This window comes from Parus major, chromosome 1, assembly GCF_001522545.3.
Source record: "Parus major isolate Abel chromosome 1, Parus_major1.1, whole genome shotgun sequence".
In the NCBI taxonomy this organism is placed as follows: domain Eukaryota; kingdom Metazoa; phylum Chordata; class Aves; order Passeriformes; family Paridae; genus Parus; species Parus major.
The window spans coordinates 26,066,566-26,081,284 of record NC_031768.1 but is presented as its reverse complement, the minus strand read 5'-3'; the positions used below and the strand labels follow the sequence as shown (position 1 = coordinate 26,081,284).

General features: G+C 38.2%; 1 protein-coding gene across 2 annotated transcripts in view; it reads left to right on the top strand.

Annotated features, from left to right (window-relative positions):
* RASA3 (RAS p21 protein activator 3) overlaps window positions 1-14,719 on the top strand; it is a 128,470-nt gene that overhangs the window by 28,456 nt on the left and 85,295 nt on the right. For both annotated transcript variants that reach the window (XM_033513158.1, XM_015640084.3), the window contains exon 2: window positions 8,485-8,602. In XM_033513158.1, coding sequence (XP_033369049.1) covers window positions 8,526-8,602 — 77 coding nt within the window. In that variant the 5' untranslated portion in view covers window positions 8,485-8,525. The remainder of the gene's footprint in view (window positions 1-8,484; window positions 8,603-14,719) is intronic.

Below are 14,719 nucleotides of genomic sequence, written 5' to 3'. Positions count from 1 at the left end.
CTTGTTCCTTAGGGCAGAAGATGCTTGTCATGTGTGAAGAAACACATGAGGAATAATTCTTTAAATGAGAAAAAAGAATTTGATCTCATTGTAGGAAAGTACCTATTTTCACTATTCTTGAAGAAAGACTAAAGCAAGTTGAGGAGATATAAAAACCTTGTTCTTGCCCTTACAATGATTAATTTCATAACAGGAAGAATGTTTTGAATGTGGAGGAAGCCACTCTTTTCTCAATTAATTCCTTAATCTTAGATGGTTTTCAAGATTGCCTTGAACTTCTGTGCTCAAAATCGCTCAGTTTCTCAATAGCCATGTTTTATTTTGGTTTGAACACTGTGGATCCAGAGGACCAAACTGAACCCGATCTAAACTTGATCCTATGAGACTCTGCTTGGTGAAGATGTGATTCTAAAGCAAGAGCCATTGTGGACAGCTGAATCATTTGAGGAAACAGTTACAGTTTCTTAACAGTACCAGTAAAGCTTTGGCTTTTTAGCAGTTGTTGCTTTTGGTTAGTAGTTTTTAATCTAAGCAAAACACAGCATTTGGCAGATTTGTACTTTTCATGCTACTCTATTCTAAAAACTTTTGGTGTCGCTTGTGATTATTGTCCTGGAAGAGAGAGGGGGTCACTTCTTTTTTCATTGCTTGTGTTCTGTTGGTTTTTCCACACAGCTGTTGCTTTTAGATCTATAATTAAAAATGATGGGATATATATAGATTAAAATTGTCCTTTTCCATATTTTTTTGTGACGTGACTTTTGGTTTTGTCTGTAAATAATATAAATAAAAGTAAAAACACTTATTTTCCCAGACATTTCTTTTTGCTTATGCTGATGTTTTTGAGAACAGTACTTTCTTTCCTTGGCAATGACTAGGTACCTTACTACAGACCAACAGTCTTAAATTTTACTAAAGTACAGAGGCTCTCAAAAGGGAATGCTTGAATTGTTGTTGGATTTTGTTGTTTGATGTTGTAAATAATTTGCTTGTATTTCCTGTGTCATACTGTTTTTTCTAAAAACAGCTGAAATTACTTGCTGTTTGCTCAGTGCAGCTCTGTGATGGAATAGCCTGTTTAAGTTTACTTCCTCTCAGCTACTCTGCCCCTCCTGCAGCCTGAATCTCTCCCTCATGGCCTCCCACAACAGATGTTCAGTGACTTAAACTTTGCTGAGAGAAGGTCTTTTATAACTTTAGGAAGCTGATTTTCCTCTTTAAAAAACAACTACCACCAAAACAAGCAACTCCCCCTTACAAATGCCCCACCTTACAATAAAAACCAAAAACCTACCAAGAGCTGCACAAGCCACAGTCTAAACTAAGGTCACAATTCAGAGGTTTCAGAACAATCTGTAGCCAGTCTCTGCAGTACTGAAACTGTAGGAAAAACCTCACAAGTCTCTATCAAGTGCAGCTGGGAAGTTGCATGAGATGTCTTGATACAAAGTACCATCTTCAAAACACAAGCTGGATTGAAAAATAATGTATGTGGAACGGAGTCTAACTTTGTGTCAACACAGTCTAGGTAATTAATCTGTTTTTCTGCAGAAATATGAAAAAAAAAAATCACAGCAATTTATAATGCTAACCTCAGAATGCCACAGGAAAACTGAATTCAAATGTAAACTCCTCAAGAGCACCTTTTTCCTGGCAGTATTCTGCTTTAAAATAGTAGAACACCTTCAAAGTGTCCCTTTACACAGAAAACTTCAGTTTTGTTAAAAAGCAGCTGGACTGTATTTTTTATTTTGTGGGATTAAGTTACTATTCTAAGGGGATCTTTAGAGAAACCTGATGCCTTCTGTTGACCACAATATTGGCAAGTAACATGCAACCAGTTATTAAAGAGTTGAGGAAAATTATGCTTCCCTTGTACAAGCTAAAATCTTTGCAAGCAGCTCTCATGAAACTTGCTTCATAGGCATCTTTCCTCTCAGACCTGGGATTTGATTAACAGCCCTTGTGCTGTAAGCACTTAAGTACTTAAGATCACGACAAGATCTTTTGAGCTTTCTCTCTGTTCATTCTTCTTACAAGGAAAGTAAGACTGTCAGCCTGCAGCTTCTCATTGCTCTCCAGTGAAAATATCCTCAGCTGCTTCTATTACACCCAGAGAAATAAAGCAAGATATGTGGAAAGTTTATTGGACTTTCAGGGCTGCAGAAGGAGAACTGGAATGTCTGATCACATGTATATAGGGAAAAAGTGAGTTTGGCTACTTGCCATTCTGAGTGATGGGTCTGAGTCTGTTCACCATGCAGGCTGTGGCTGATTAGGTTTAGAAATTTTTACAGTGGACAGAAAGGCCTGTATGCTGTGCTAGAACAGGCTCCATATCAGAGAAGGATCTGTATGAAGGTTCCTAACTGATCCAGAAAAAGTTTAATCATGTGAGGTGGAAAGGAAGGTAGTACAGTAGTATGGCACTGGGTGTACTGGTGAAGTGGATTGTACAGATGGGATTTCAACAGATGCCAAATGTTCCTGTCACTAGGCTGTGAATAGAGGTATCAGCTGGTGCTGGTCTTTAGTTTCATGCCAGAAGATTTGGGGTTGTTCTTTCCTTGAAGCCAAGAGGGTTTCCACACTTATCCATTATCTAAAAAGTTGTAATTAACATTTACATTAACATTAACAGTGCACTTTCCTTGGTGGCTGCTTGCTGAAGCAAGGCTGTGCTACCTAGGCTGTGGTATCGAGCTGTTCAGGGGTTGTTGCTAATGCCCGGGTCTTCAGTACTGTTCTGTTGAGGAAATGCCTTCCCTGATAATGTGATGACCATTTCACGTGGAAAGAGGCAGGCAGGCAAGGGCTTTTAGATTAAGAACAGGTCATCTAAAAATCTCATTTTCCAGATCATCAAAATCTCTTCACAGATGGCTATTGTTGACCTGGTTTTGAAATCTAACGCAATCTGTCTCTCCATGAGATGAAAGTTATCTGTGTGCACATAAATGCCAGTGGTCAATGCAAAGAGGAATTGTTGGACAAGTAGCGTTACTAGCCACATCTGTTTTAAAATAAATACTTTTTAAAAAATATATATCAGATGCCCTTAGTAGATATCTGATTTCCATGAGATTTTCTCACTTTCAGGCTGTGAGAATTATACACAGAAGTGAAAGGAAAAGAATATTTTTGACACTTGGCATATATTGCTTAGAAAGTTTTTGTTTTACTACAGAGGTACCAAAGAGCACTGAGCTACTTACATAGCTCCATAGTTGCGTGCTGGGTACACTGGTTCTTAGAAATTCACTTTTAAAATGTACTTAATTTTATTGCTATTTTCTATTTGGACAGGAAAAAATTAATTCAAGCTCTTTTCTGAGTACACACAGTATCTCTACATATAGGAATTATATACAAATGTAATCTGTTCTGCTTTCAAACATTACATTAATTTCATATAATTATCACATCAGCAGTCCAGTAACAAAATTGGTTTCTGATGTGAATGGAAGATTTTCAACTGTGACCATTTCAATGCTAAAAGGGGTTATTTGCTCAATGTATTATTCCTGAGGTATTGCACTCAAATCCCTCCCCTAGTCTCCATCTCATCTGCAAAAAGATGATCTTTTATTTGCAAGAAAATGAACTGCTTTCTCAGCATTCAACATAAACTGAACAGAAACAGTTGCATTTAAGTTTAATGCATAGTCATTCTATATTATATATTCAGTATATAGGTATTTCTATGTGTTTTAATCAACATTCAGTGGTATTATATTTCTGTTTCAAGTAAAAGTAAGTATTAATTAGAAACTTGCTGTCATCTTGATGTTTTACATATATGCTGAATTTTGTGCATGAGTAGTTTTTAAGTATAAATTGTGGTACTCGGAGGTCTGGGTGTACATACATTTTCCCTTTTCTGTTTTTGCTTGATCTGTGGATGTTCAAGCAATAATGTTTTTACAGAAGAAAGAAAACTTGAAAGGAGTGCTTGAGATAATTTTTCAAGATTTCCAGCATCTCTATTGAGATGGAGAGCTTAAAGGAGAACAGGAGAAGCTTTTCTTTTTTGACGTACATTGCTGCTCTGTTTTTGTTGTTGAAATGCTTCCCTGCAAGCTTCTTTGGAGAGTATCTTTCTGAATATAGCAGAAACAAAGTGGATTGTTGTGGGTTTGAATACGATGCCCTTTTCAGATTTTAGGTATTTTGTTTCTGTACTTAAGTCTTTCAGTATTCCCCCTGAAGTCAAATGGTCTGGCATTGAAAGCTCAGCTGCTTTTATTGGATTTATTTTGTGGAGGTAGGTATCTGTTTGCTTGTTTGTTTTCTGAAACAGTTTGAGAAATGATTCTCTCATGCCATTGTGGTCAAATATGTTGCTGCTAGAAAACAGCAAGCTAAATTTGTTAACACATTACAGAGTCCTCTTTAATACATGCAGATTGGCAGATGTGTGCTGGTGACCCAATATTTGGCAGCACAAGAGCAGGAAATTTGTTGCAAAGGGTAGATATGATATGTGGCTGTCATGTAGTCTTTGCTTTTCAAAAAGTTACATCTGGGGAAATATATCAGAAGCAAAGATAGCACAATGCTAAGTATCTAAATTCAATTAAAAATATGAGATGCTTCAAAAAATTCAACCTTAAGGAAATGTATATATATACACTTGTTTATTCCTAGAAGCATTTTCCAAGTTTTTTTAGTTCTTACCAGTTATGATCCCAGTGCCCTTCCTTGCTGTATGTTTAGGAGAGTCCTTTTTACTTGTTTTCCTTTTATTGCCAATGTTTTATCAGGGCAGGAATATGCAACATTGGAAAGAACAAGGAAGATGAATACAGTTTTGAGTTTTTCCTTCATCTTTTTCCAGCTTGTTGCCATTCCCTGTGCCTGGCTCAAGCTATCTGTGCTGCCGTGGTAGTCTATTTTTGAACTGTAGCCACCCTGTAGTAATTCTGTGAGGGGAATGGGCAGAAGATAGCAAACCAGTGACATACTCAGAATTGTATTGTCTAATTTTTTAAGACTTGTCCAAAATACCTAATGTTACCTTCTGTGTAGCTGAAATCAGCTTTGCTAGGTTTTAGTACTTAGTGCTAAATTGAGTTCAGCACACAGTTAAATTAGGACCCATGTACATTAGAAGTGCAGGGATAGAAGGAAAAGCTACGGCAAACTTGAACAGATTATTTTGCTGCTGTGGCTCCAAATGGAGGCCTTATGCTCCAAAACAAAGTGCTTCTGTAGTCTAAATTGTCAGGGTCTTAGACATCTTAAGAAACATTCCATTTCTTCTTAGTGGAAGTGGAAAACTGAAGGTTTTAAAGGCGAGTGTATTGACCTTTCATCTGTAAACTCACTCCAAATTCTCTAGTGTACAGGTATTTCACACATATGAAGAGGGGAGAAAGAAAAGGGAGTTGGCTTTTGAAAATGCAATTGATGAAGATGCCTTTTCTATACAGATAGGTTAAATGATTAATTCTTGCCCAAAATAAATTATCAGCTCTGTTTTTTGAGAAAATGAAAATGGTGCATGACTGTATCATGTATTCAAGCCTTTTCTTTTTTTTTTTCATTTTGTTGGTAGCAAATCCAAAAAAATGCTGATCAAATTGTTCAGCTTCATTGTAATGGCAAAAAGTGTCACAGAGGGAACTTTTTTGTCTTGGAGGAATCTAAGAAGCAACTGAAGCTGTAACAGAGGGCATTTGTTGATCTAAAATGTCTGGCTAGAGAGCTGAGTCTTTAGCTATGCTTGAAAGCTTGATAAATTTTTCTTTCTCAACTGCTGAGTGCTGGAGGAATTTAAGCAGCCATTGGCTGCTGCCGGTGTTGGGAAGAAACAGTATTTTTTTTGTAAGCTACTCAAGTCAGTAACATGATTAATATATTGTGTTGGTCAATTAATCCCTTGTTCTAGTCTCAGTGGTTTTTCAGGGTCTTTTTCATTTTGAAGAAAGAAATTACTGTAAAATGTCTTCTCCCTCTGTCTTCCCTCTGTGTACTTTGTAACATTGTGATGGTGGTGACCTTTAATTTGCTGTACAGACTGTGAAGGCAGCCATTTTCTAGTGATGCTAAATGGTGTCTTCCTTCACACTGCATTTACGTTTCAAGATTCTGGGCTTTCCTACTGCCCTTTAAGAAGGAAGAGAACTGAGTTTTCAAAATGTGGTTCTTACAGAGTATTTGACATAACTATTGCCTTTAAGTGCTTAAGTGAATATTGTGTGCATCAAAAAAAATGAGAATCAAGATGAAAAACAGATTTGGTTTCATGTGATGCATTAATCTTGAAGTAGGAAGTGGAAGAGTGAAGAAAAAGGGAAGCTGTGTTACTGTTTTGGTTTGATTTTGAGCTTGAAAAGTTTTGTGTCTTTATCTTGGAAGAACCGTGAGAACAGTGTGCCAGCCGTGGAGGAAGACTTCCTTATCAGTCTGCTATTGAAACGCTTCCTGTTGACACTGTCTCTTTGGGAACTGTACCCAGTTATCCAGGAAAGAGGCTGGCCTCATGTGACTTTAATGGGGAAAAATTAATAGGAATTTGATTGCCTGGGGAGAGAAGACTGACTTGGAGGCCTCAGTCTGTGTGAGAGTAGCACATTTGATTTGTAACTTGGTTGAACTCAGACTAGAAAGAAAAAAACTTGTAGGTTTAGTATGTCAGGATAGAATTCAGTGCAGACTGAACAAGCCATCAGTAATTGCCGGTATATTTTTGTCTAGAGCTGCTGCAGTTAAACTGTTGCTAACATTTCAGCTTGGTTTAACACTACATTGAGCGTGCCAACAGATGTTCCAGTCACACCTTCAAATTACAGTGGAGACAGCTTTTTTTAATGCAGTGTCTCACAACTCTGAAGAAGTGGGAAGAATGCTATCAAGTTCTATCAGCTGATCTGAGAGAACAAACTTATTTAGAAGAACTCTGAAGTGAGGCATTAGTGTCTGAAGCAACAGTTTCAAGTCCCTTTTTAGTGCCTTTATATATGCTTCATGGTTAGCTTTAGAAAACATACACACATACAGTCACCCATATACAGGCCATTTGTGAGACATGTGGTTGTGTGGTGTTTCCAAGGGTATGCCTGGGTCAGTTAGCTAAAGTGTGTGAACATTGTGCCAGAAAGAGATCATATGTGCAAAAACACATAGTCCTATGTCATTTTCTGCCTTTTCTCTATAGCTGAGGGTGCAGGTAGGCTCAGCATTTCCTTGCTATACATCTTCAGTATTTACAGGCACATGCATCAGATTGCTGTGGAACAAATCTGCCAGAAGGAAAGAGTATGTCTTTACTGAAGATAGGGCTGAAAAAAGTAAGGTGATTCTGTTAATAGTATAAAGGTATTTGGGAGTGGAGACTGGGAACCAAGATACCTAGTAAAGTGCACTTAAAGCTGTTCTGTGGAGGCTGGATAGAAAGTTATGTTTGTTACCACCATTTAGAGTTTCCTTCTGTACTGGCAAACAAGCCTGTGTTCCCTTGTTCTGTGCAAGTTTTAGTTTTGTTCCTTATATTTTTACCAGGAGAGAATGATCTAGTACCCCTGCTAAGTGCTAATAATCTCCATCTTCTGGAAGAGTGACAGTAAATAAGGTCATGAGCATTGCAGACTTATATTTAGGTCTGAGTTTTGTCTTTAGAATTAAATCACTCAACCACATAGTGATAAGTAGTTCAGCAAAACGATGAGGGGCATTGTCCAGTTTCCTGTTGGAGAGTTTTGATTTTTATCAGTCAGCCAAAGAATTTTAATGCTTGTCTGTGGTTGTGAATGGATATGTAGAGGGAAAACTGTGATCTTGTTCCTGTTTCATATGCTTGGGTTTGGTAGTCTCTTGGTTACCCCGAGTTCCTTGGTCCTGTTCTCTTTGTTGTTACTTATGCATTCTTACTTCTTTGCTGTCATTTTGAAACAAACGTTTATTGTGAAGAATATTCATGACTTGCATGGTACCTTTGTGCAAGGACCTTAGGCAGCTTCACAAGTGCTGATTATCCCACCAGAGTGCTTTGAAGTGCAGCTTGTGATCTAAGGCTTTTGGCTGTAACTGAAGTGACTTTTTTTCATCTCCACATCCATGGTGAGTGGTGGAGTGTGATCTTCCGAGCTCATTTGCCGTGTTCTGCTAATGGCTTTAGGATAAAATTATGGGGGTGTATTGAAAAGCTTGATTGCTATGTTGTGTGCTGTTCTTGGTATCTTAGGGGAACATTAATCAAAACCTAGACATTGTTTGGAAGGAGATAGTCTGCATCCAATTACATGTGAATAAATTGGATGCAACAAACAGTTGAGTTCTTAGCTGAGCTGTAAACCTAGTGACTGTCAGGAGTTGCTGCATTGAAAACAGGACTCTACTGCAAAGGTTAGTAGAGTCCTCACATTTGAGAAGGAAAATATAATACTTTGCTTTAGGCATGTTGCTGACACTGCATTAATTGACAGATGACTAATTTACGGATAACGTTATATAAACTTTCTGGTTTTTCTTTGTTGTCTTTAGGTGAAGCCAAAAATCTTCCTACCTATCCGGGGCCAAACAAGATGAGGGATTGCTACTGTACTGTAAACCTGGACCAGGAGGAGGTTTTCAGGACCAAAATAGTGGAGAAGTCATTATGGTAATACATACATGTATAAAAGTTCTGTTAACACTTCTCATTCTCTGCTTGCTAGGTTTGCTTAATATTCCAAAGATACTTTCTTGCAGGGAGAAGAGAGGATGAATAGGATTCTTCTTCTAGTTTTAAAAACACTAGTGGTAGAAACAGTAATGTCATGATACCTATCTGTATTTATGGGAAAATGCCTTCACCAAGGCAACCCATATTAATTTTTTCCTAACCACTGTTCCTTTCTTTCTGCAATATTTGTTTTGTACTTCCCTATGCTTTTAAAATCTTAATTTATAAAAGGTGCACTAAACTCCATTTTGTATCTTCTAGGCATAGAATTTTGCATTGGTCTGTCTGCTTTAGGGAGTTAAGATTTTTTAATTTTTTTTTCTTGTCATGAGGCTGTAACTGGAAGGAGAGGTTTGAGCATAAGATGCTTGTCTGATTATTTTGGACACTTCCTAGGAGATTGCAGAGATCAAATGTAGAATGAAACACAATGAGAAGCATGTAGCAAAAGTTAAAATGCTTTCTTATATAAATCCTTAGACATCAAATAATAAAGAGAACTAACCTGGGCATATATGTATATTCTGGTAAGCAAGGCTTTTTTTGAGTAGAGAGGAAAGAAGCAACAAGGAACAGTCGAGTTTATAACTTTTATCTTAAGTGATAACTCTCACCCTTTTCCCAATTTGAGTAATATGTTTGGAATTTGCTGTTTGTCTTGTTATTATTGCAAATAATGTACTTCAGGAAGTATCTCTAGACCTCACTCCCAACAATTCAGAAGTATCTGACACATTCAGGAATGTGAGTGGGATTTATTCCTGTAAGTCTCTTTAATTGTTCTTTCACATAATTTTTTGTTATCTTTAAGCCTTGTTGTTTTTGAGTGATGATGCTAGTGCTCTTTTTTTTATAGTATATGAACAAAAACCAAAAATTTGTTCCTATGCCTTCTTCCTCACCCCTGTAGCTGACATGTAGTGTCCTTAAACCTAATAAACCTGAACTAGTTGTTTCTTTAAAAGTGATTCTGTAAGTGTTATACATTTTTTTTGTCATTTTTGGGATTTTTAATTTTTTTTTTCTGGTTGATCATTAGTGCTTCATAGGGAGATGGAAGATGAGAAGTGAGGATGTGTGAAAATAGTTGATGTAATTTCCTTGAATTAATCCAAGCATTTTTCTGTTGAAAAAATAAACTCTTGGTAAGAAAAATATGCAACAAGTATAATTCCTTCAGTGGGAAAAGTTTCATCTTTCTTTAGATTTTCTTATAAAGATGGAGAAGTACACTGGGGCTTTGCAAAACCAGAGGGTTTCTAGTTTCCTGACAGGACTAAGTTCATTTTATTGAGGTGAATTCAGGGAAGAACTGAGCAATGATCAGAGGTCTGAAAAATGTAGCTGGTAAAGGAAGGTTAAAATTGGAGTTGTTTAGCCTAGAGAAGAGGGATGGGAGTAGACATAAATGTGTAAATTAAAAAATTAAGCTAAACAAAAAAGAAACTCCAAACAACTCCCCCACCAAAACAAAAAATTGAGAGGGAGGGAACTGGTCTGTCTGTCCATTATGGATATTGCAAGTAATGAACTCAAACTGCAGTGGGGAACAAAATTGAGGTTAAGGTTAACTGTGAAGAAGAATCTCTGTTAAAGCACTGGAGTAGATTTTGTTAGTTTTTGTGTTTTTTGCTGATGGCTTTTAATAGGTTCTATATGATCAGTCTCAACTAAATAATAGGGATCTTCCATCTTTGAAACCATGGTGGGACCAGATGACCTCTAAAAATCTCATTATGGACCTATTTCCTTTGATCTAAGGCTTGACTAAAGATGGTCTCCCTCATTCTTTCTTCTCCCAGTGAATTCCTGTCTTCAATGGGACCCTGCCTTCTCCTTGCATGAGCTTCTGTTTTCAAATACTATTTTTGGAAAACTTGCTGCTTTACAGTCTCTGAATATCCACTTATAGACATTGATATCAACTCAGTTTTGCATTTAGCCATATAGATGTTTCCCTGTCTTTGTTTTTCTGGGATATGAAAGAAAAGCAGACAAAAATCCCAAATACATGAGTGGTAATCTTGGGATGTCTTCCCAGTCTGTGGGTAGGAATTTCTCTTACTTTGTGAGGCACACTCAAACAACTTCTTTATCTTTCATGACTGTGTTTACATCTTTTAAAACAAATGCGTACATAGACATCCAGAAGATGTTTTTCAGATGATACCAGGCACTACTACAGTCACCTATTGTTTTTTGTAGCATTCTGGGATGAGCTGAAGGGCCAGTCATACTGTTCATTCTTTAGTGCTTGTTTGCAGATTGATTTAACTCATTGAGTGGGTTACCAGGCAGGTGAGGCTTATGTGCCCTATGGGCCATGTTAATTTCTGTGCAGCAGAGAAATTCCTGCTCTCACATACAATGCTTCTTTGGCAGGAACTCACCACCTTAGTCATGAATTCTGTTGGTCCCTTTTTCTGAGGTATTGCTGCAGTGATACACAATGTTTGGGAGCAGATGTGTGAAGCTAAGACAATACTTGGCTGAATTGAGTTCTGCCTGAAACTCTGCGTGGCTGGCATTGGAGTGGGTGACACAGCTTGATACAGTTCTCCCCTATAGTTTGAAGGGGCAAGCACTGTCTCAGATCTGTTCATACCTGTTTTCTACTTCCTGTCACTTCATGCCTGGCATGGGACTGGCTTGCTACAAAGTTTTAAGAATTGCTTGTATTTTTACTACTGCTGATAACTCCCTTGTCTTCCAATAAGCTCAAAAATTATTTTTATGTAGTCTATTGAAAACAAGATGCTTTGTGTGAAAATATGAGTTACGAGGTCTTTCATGTGCAGTCCTAGCAGTACTGATTCTAGAATGTCTTGTTCAGATTTATCCTGGAGAAACCCATCTTTTTTGCAATATTTATGAATGGTTTTTTCCTTCACCTGCATGAAAAGGCTTGTAATTGCTACAATGTCTTTTATAGTTGGGAATTACTTTTTTTTTTCCTCCCCCTCTTTTTTCTCATTTGAGCTTCTTCAGGCTTCTTTTAGGCATTGCATAAATGTATATTTTTCCATGCAGGCCTTCTCCTGGTGTAAAGCTTAAATAGGACTGGCAGATGAAAAAAAAGGAAGCAGTTATCTCTCCTTCCCAGAGGGACTTGGATGAACGTCCAATTCTGGCTTGCTTGGAATATCTGTTATAGAACCTTCAGGCTCTGACTCATCATCTCCTGTTTTATGCTGGGACAGTGTAAGAAGTTGCCTCCCTGAGTTTTGTCCTAATCTTCTGCAATGTGTTTTTTTATTAGACTGTGGCAGAGGCATGAGAAGACAGTTGAGAGCAGTAACCTTTTAAATCAACAATGCATGAATCATTCAGAACTCAAAAAAATTGAACTAGCACATCCTGTTGTCCAGTCAAGTGCCCTTACCAGTGCTCTGAAGAGAATCTCTGTGAGCTTGATGCCCTTTATCTAAATTTGTGTCTCAAAAACTGACAGGAGCCAGCATGGTGAATCTTACCTCCTCTGTTCAGCAGTCAGGTGGGGCTCATAAATCACAGTATGGAACTTAAATCATTCCTGCCACCCAGCCTCTTGGCTGCTGTTAAACTGGATGGTGGACACGTGCTGGAAGATTTTGAGGGCTGCTGTGATAAACTTAGTAGTGTCTAACTGAAACAAGTCAAGTGTTGGTTACCACTGGGGCAGGCCTTCCTACGAAACCACAGAGCAACCTGAAAGTGCTGCTTAAATATGGGTAGTTCAGGATCATCCCACTTCATTGGGGATCTTCAGGCAAGAATAGTGAATGCGTGAATTGGTCAGACCAAGAAATCCAGGTTCTCAGGGAGAGAATCTTGAACTCTTCAAGCAGCACTGTTTTTGTAAACTTGGCACAAGCTTTTATTAAATTCTAAGAAGGTCACATGCAAGTCATAAGATACGAGGGAGAGGTCAGTTAGAGCCAGGATTTAATATGCTCTCTGTTTTGTATTTGTCATTCAATATTTATATTACCATCATCTACAAAAACACTGAATAGATTTGGATCCATTCCATATAACCTAGCAATGATGTATGTGAAGGGACTCTTGTATTTTATGTCCTGAGGAGCAATGTTAGAAAGGCCGTGCTTTTTAAATGCAGGGATCTACAAATTTTCTTTAGTTCTGAGCTGCAAGTAAACAGTTTGACAAGAATTTTGCCTATTATTTCCCTTTGCTCAATAAACTACTTGCCTTCCTCCATTGGGAACCCTATTTCAGGTTCCACCATCCAGGAGTGTTTTTACAGATATTTTCCGAGGATGAACTTTCTTGGATTGTTGGTGTTAAGACTAACTTTGCCTTTGCAGTTTGCATCAAATGTGCCCATTCACTTAAAGGGCAGTGTCAGCTGCAACAGGAAATCAAGGCAGCTTCTCAAATCATAGGTGAAGAATGGAAGGAATGTGACATCTCTAAATTTGTTTCAAGGATATGAATAAAGGCAAAATCTGTCGTACGCCAAGACTCAAATGTCTGACAGTGTGTGCTTTAGAGAGGTGAGCCAAGCATCTTGTGTCTGTGATTATTTAGTTCACCACTATTTCACTGAAGGATTTTTCACGTGCTAAACATAGTGATCAAAGCCTGAATGAAACAGCAAATGAAGCCATAGGCACTTTCCCCACTTTCCCACCCCCAGTCCTCCCTTCCTCCTTTTTTTTTTCTTTTCTTTTTTTTTTTTTCCTCGTCTCTGGTGAACATAACAATGAGACCTACAAGTCTGCAGTGTGCTTGTGACTGTATATTGAAATGTGCTGTAAATTCATAGTTAAGGCTATGTTCTCCTTAATAAGTGGCTGCTCCGTCTTTGTTTTAGAATTAGATCTGGTAAGAAATTCATCTAGTTGCTCTCAGAACTTTCTTTAAGTTATTTTACTGCCATATTCTATGCTATTTTCTAATTCAAGGTTTGCTTAAATCCTTTCTCCTGGTGTGTTTGGAGTTTATAGATGCATAGCTAAACTTCTCATGTTCTGATAACATCTTGGATGCTGGCCACTTAACAAATTTTAAACACAAAGTTGTTTCCCTTAGTTGGAGCATTGCCAAAATTAGCTGTTGTATCTGAGTTAGCTCGATTAGCTGTTTCTACATTCTTACATTGCCAGCTCGCCTCCTTTAAATAACAGCTCTCCCCAGCCCAGAGGCCTTAAGCAGAGAGGCTTTGAGGTGGATATTGTAATGTGTTCTGCAGCTTCACTCCTGCATATTCTCAGGGTCTGATGTCTTCTGCATGTGACAGCACCTAACTGTGGCTTGCATTCCTAATAACAATAAACTTCAGTTCTGGAACACCCCAAGCTTCTGACAGAAAGGCTTAAGATTGGTAGGGGTGCAACTTCAGCCTGGTCAGGGATATTATTGAAGCCGAGGGCTGCATGGCTTTGCAGGGAAGTAATATAGCTGGGAAGAGTGCCAGTAAGGGAAACAAGACTTAATGGAAGAAGGGGAATGAAGTGAACCTTGAGACCCAAGGCAGGGTTTATGAATGAGAGTGTTTATCTGTATGAAAAGCCACCCATGTGAGTAACAATTGCTGGTGTTGTAGGCTGCTTTGAGTGATTAAAAAAAAAAGTAAATGCAGCTGTAATGTGACTTCTGCTGTTTGTGTGTGTCGTCTTACAGAATATTTTGGGAGGTGACCAGGGGCCAAACGGCTGCTGCTCCAATTTATCATAATCCTTGTAAGCCTCATTGAGCCAAACCAGCAACTGTCAAGTGAGGTTGATAACTATAGCTCATGTGTCTGTCTGTCTCTTCTGAGCACAGGACTGAGAAAATGCACACTGCTTTATTTTTTTCTCTGTGTAGTTGGGCTGGTTATGGGTATAATAAAGCACTGTTCATCTGAGTGTCTCTGCACAGTGACATGAGACAAAATTCACTTAGGCTCAGCGGGTGTCTGGTAGACTGCGGCCAGCACTCTCAACAGTGGGCATAAGTTACATGTTTGGATACAGATGTTGCCTCCTGTGCCACCTACTTCCTGTTGCATGTCCTCTGCCAAATCTGTGCTTCACGTATAATATTAATGATTTTTAATAAACTGTGTCA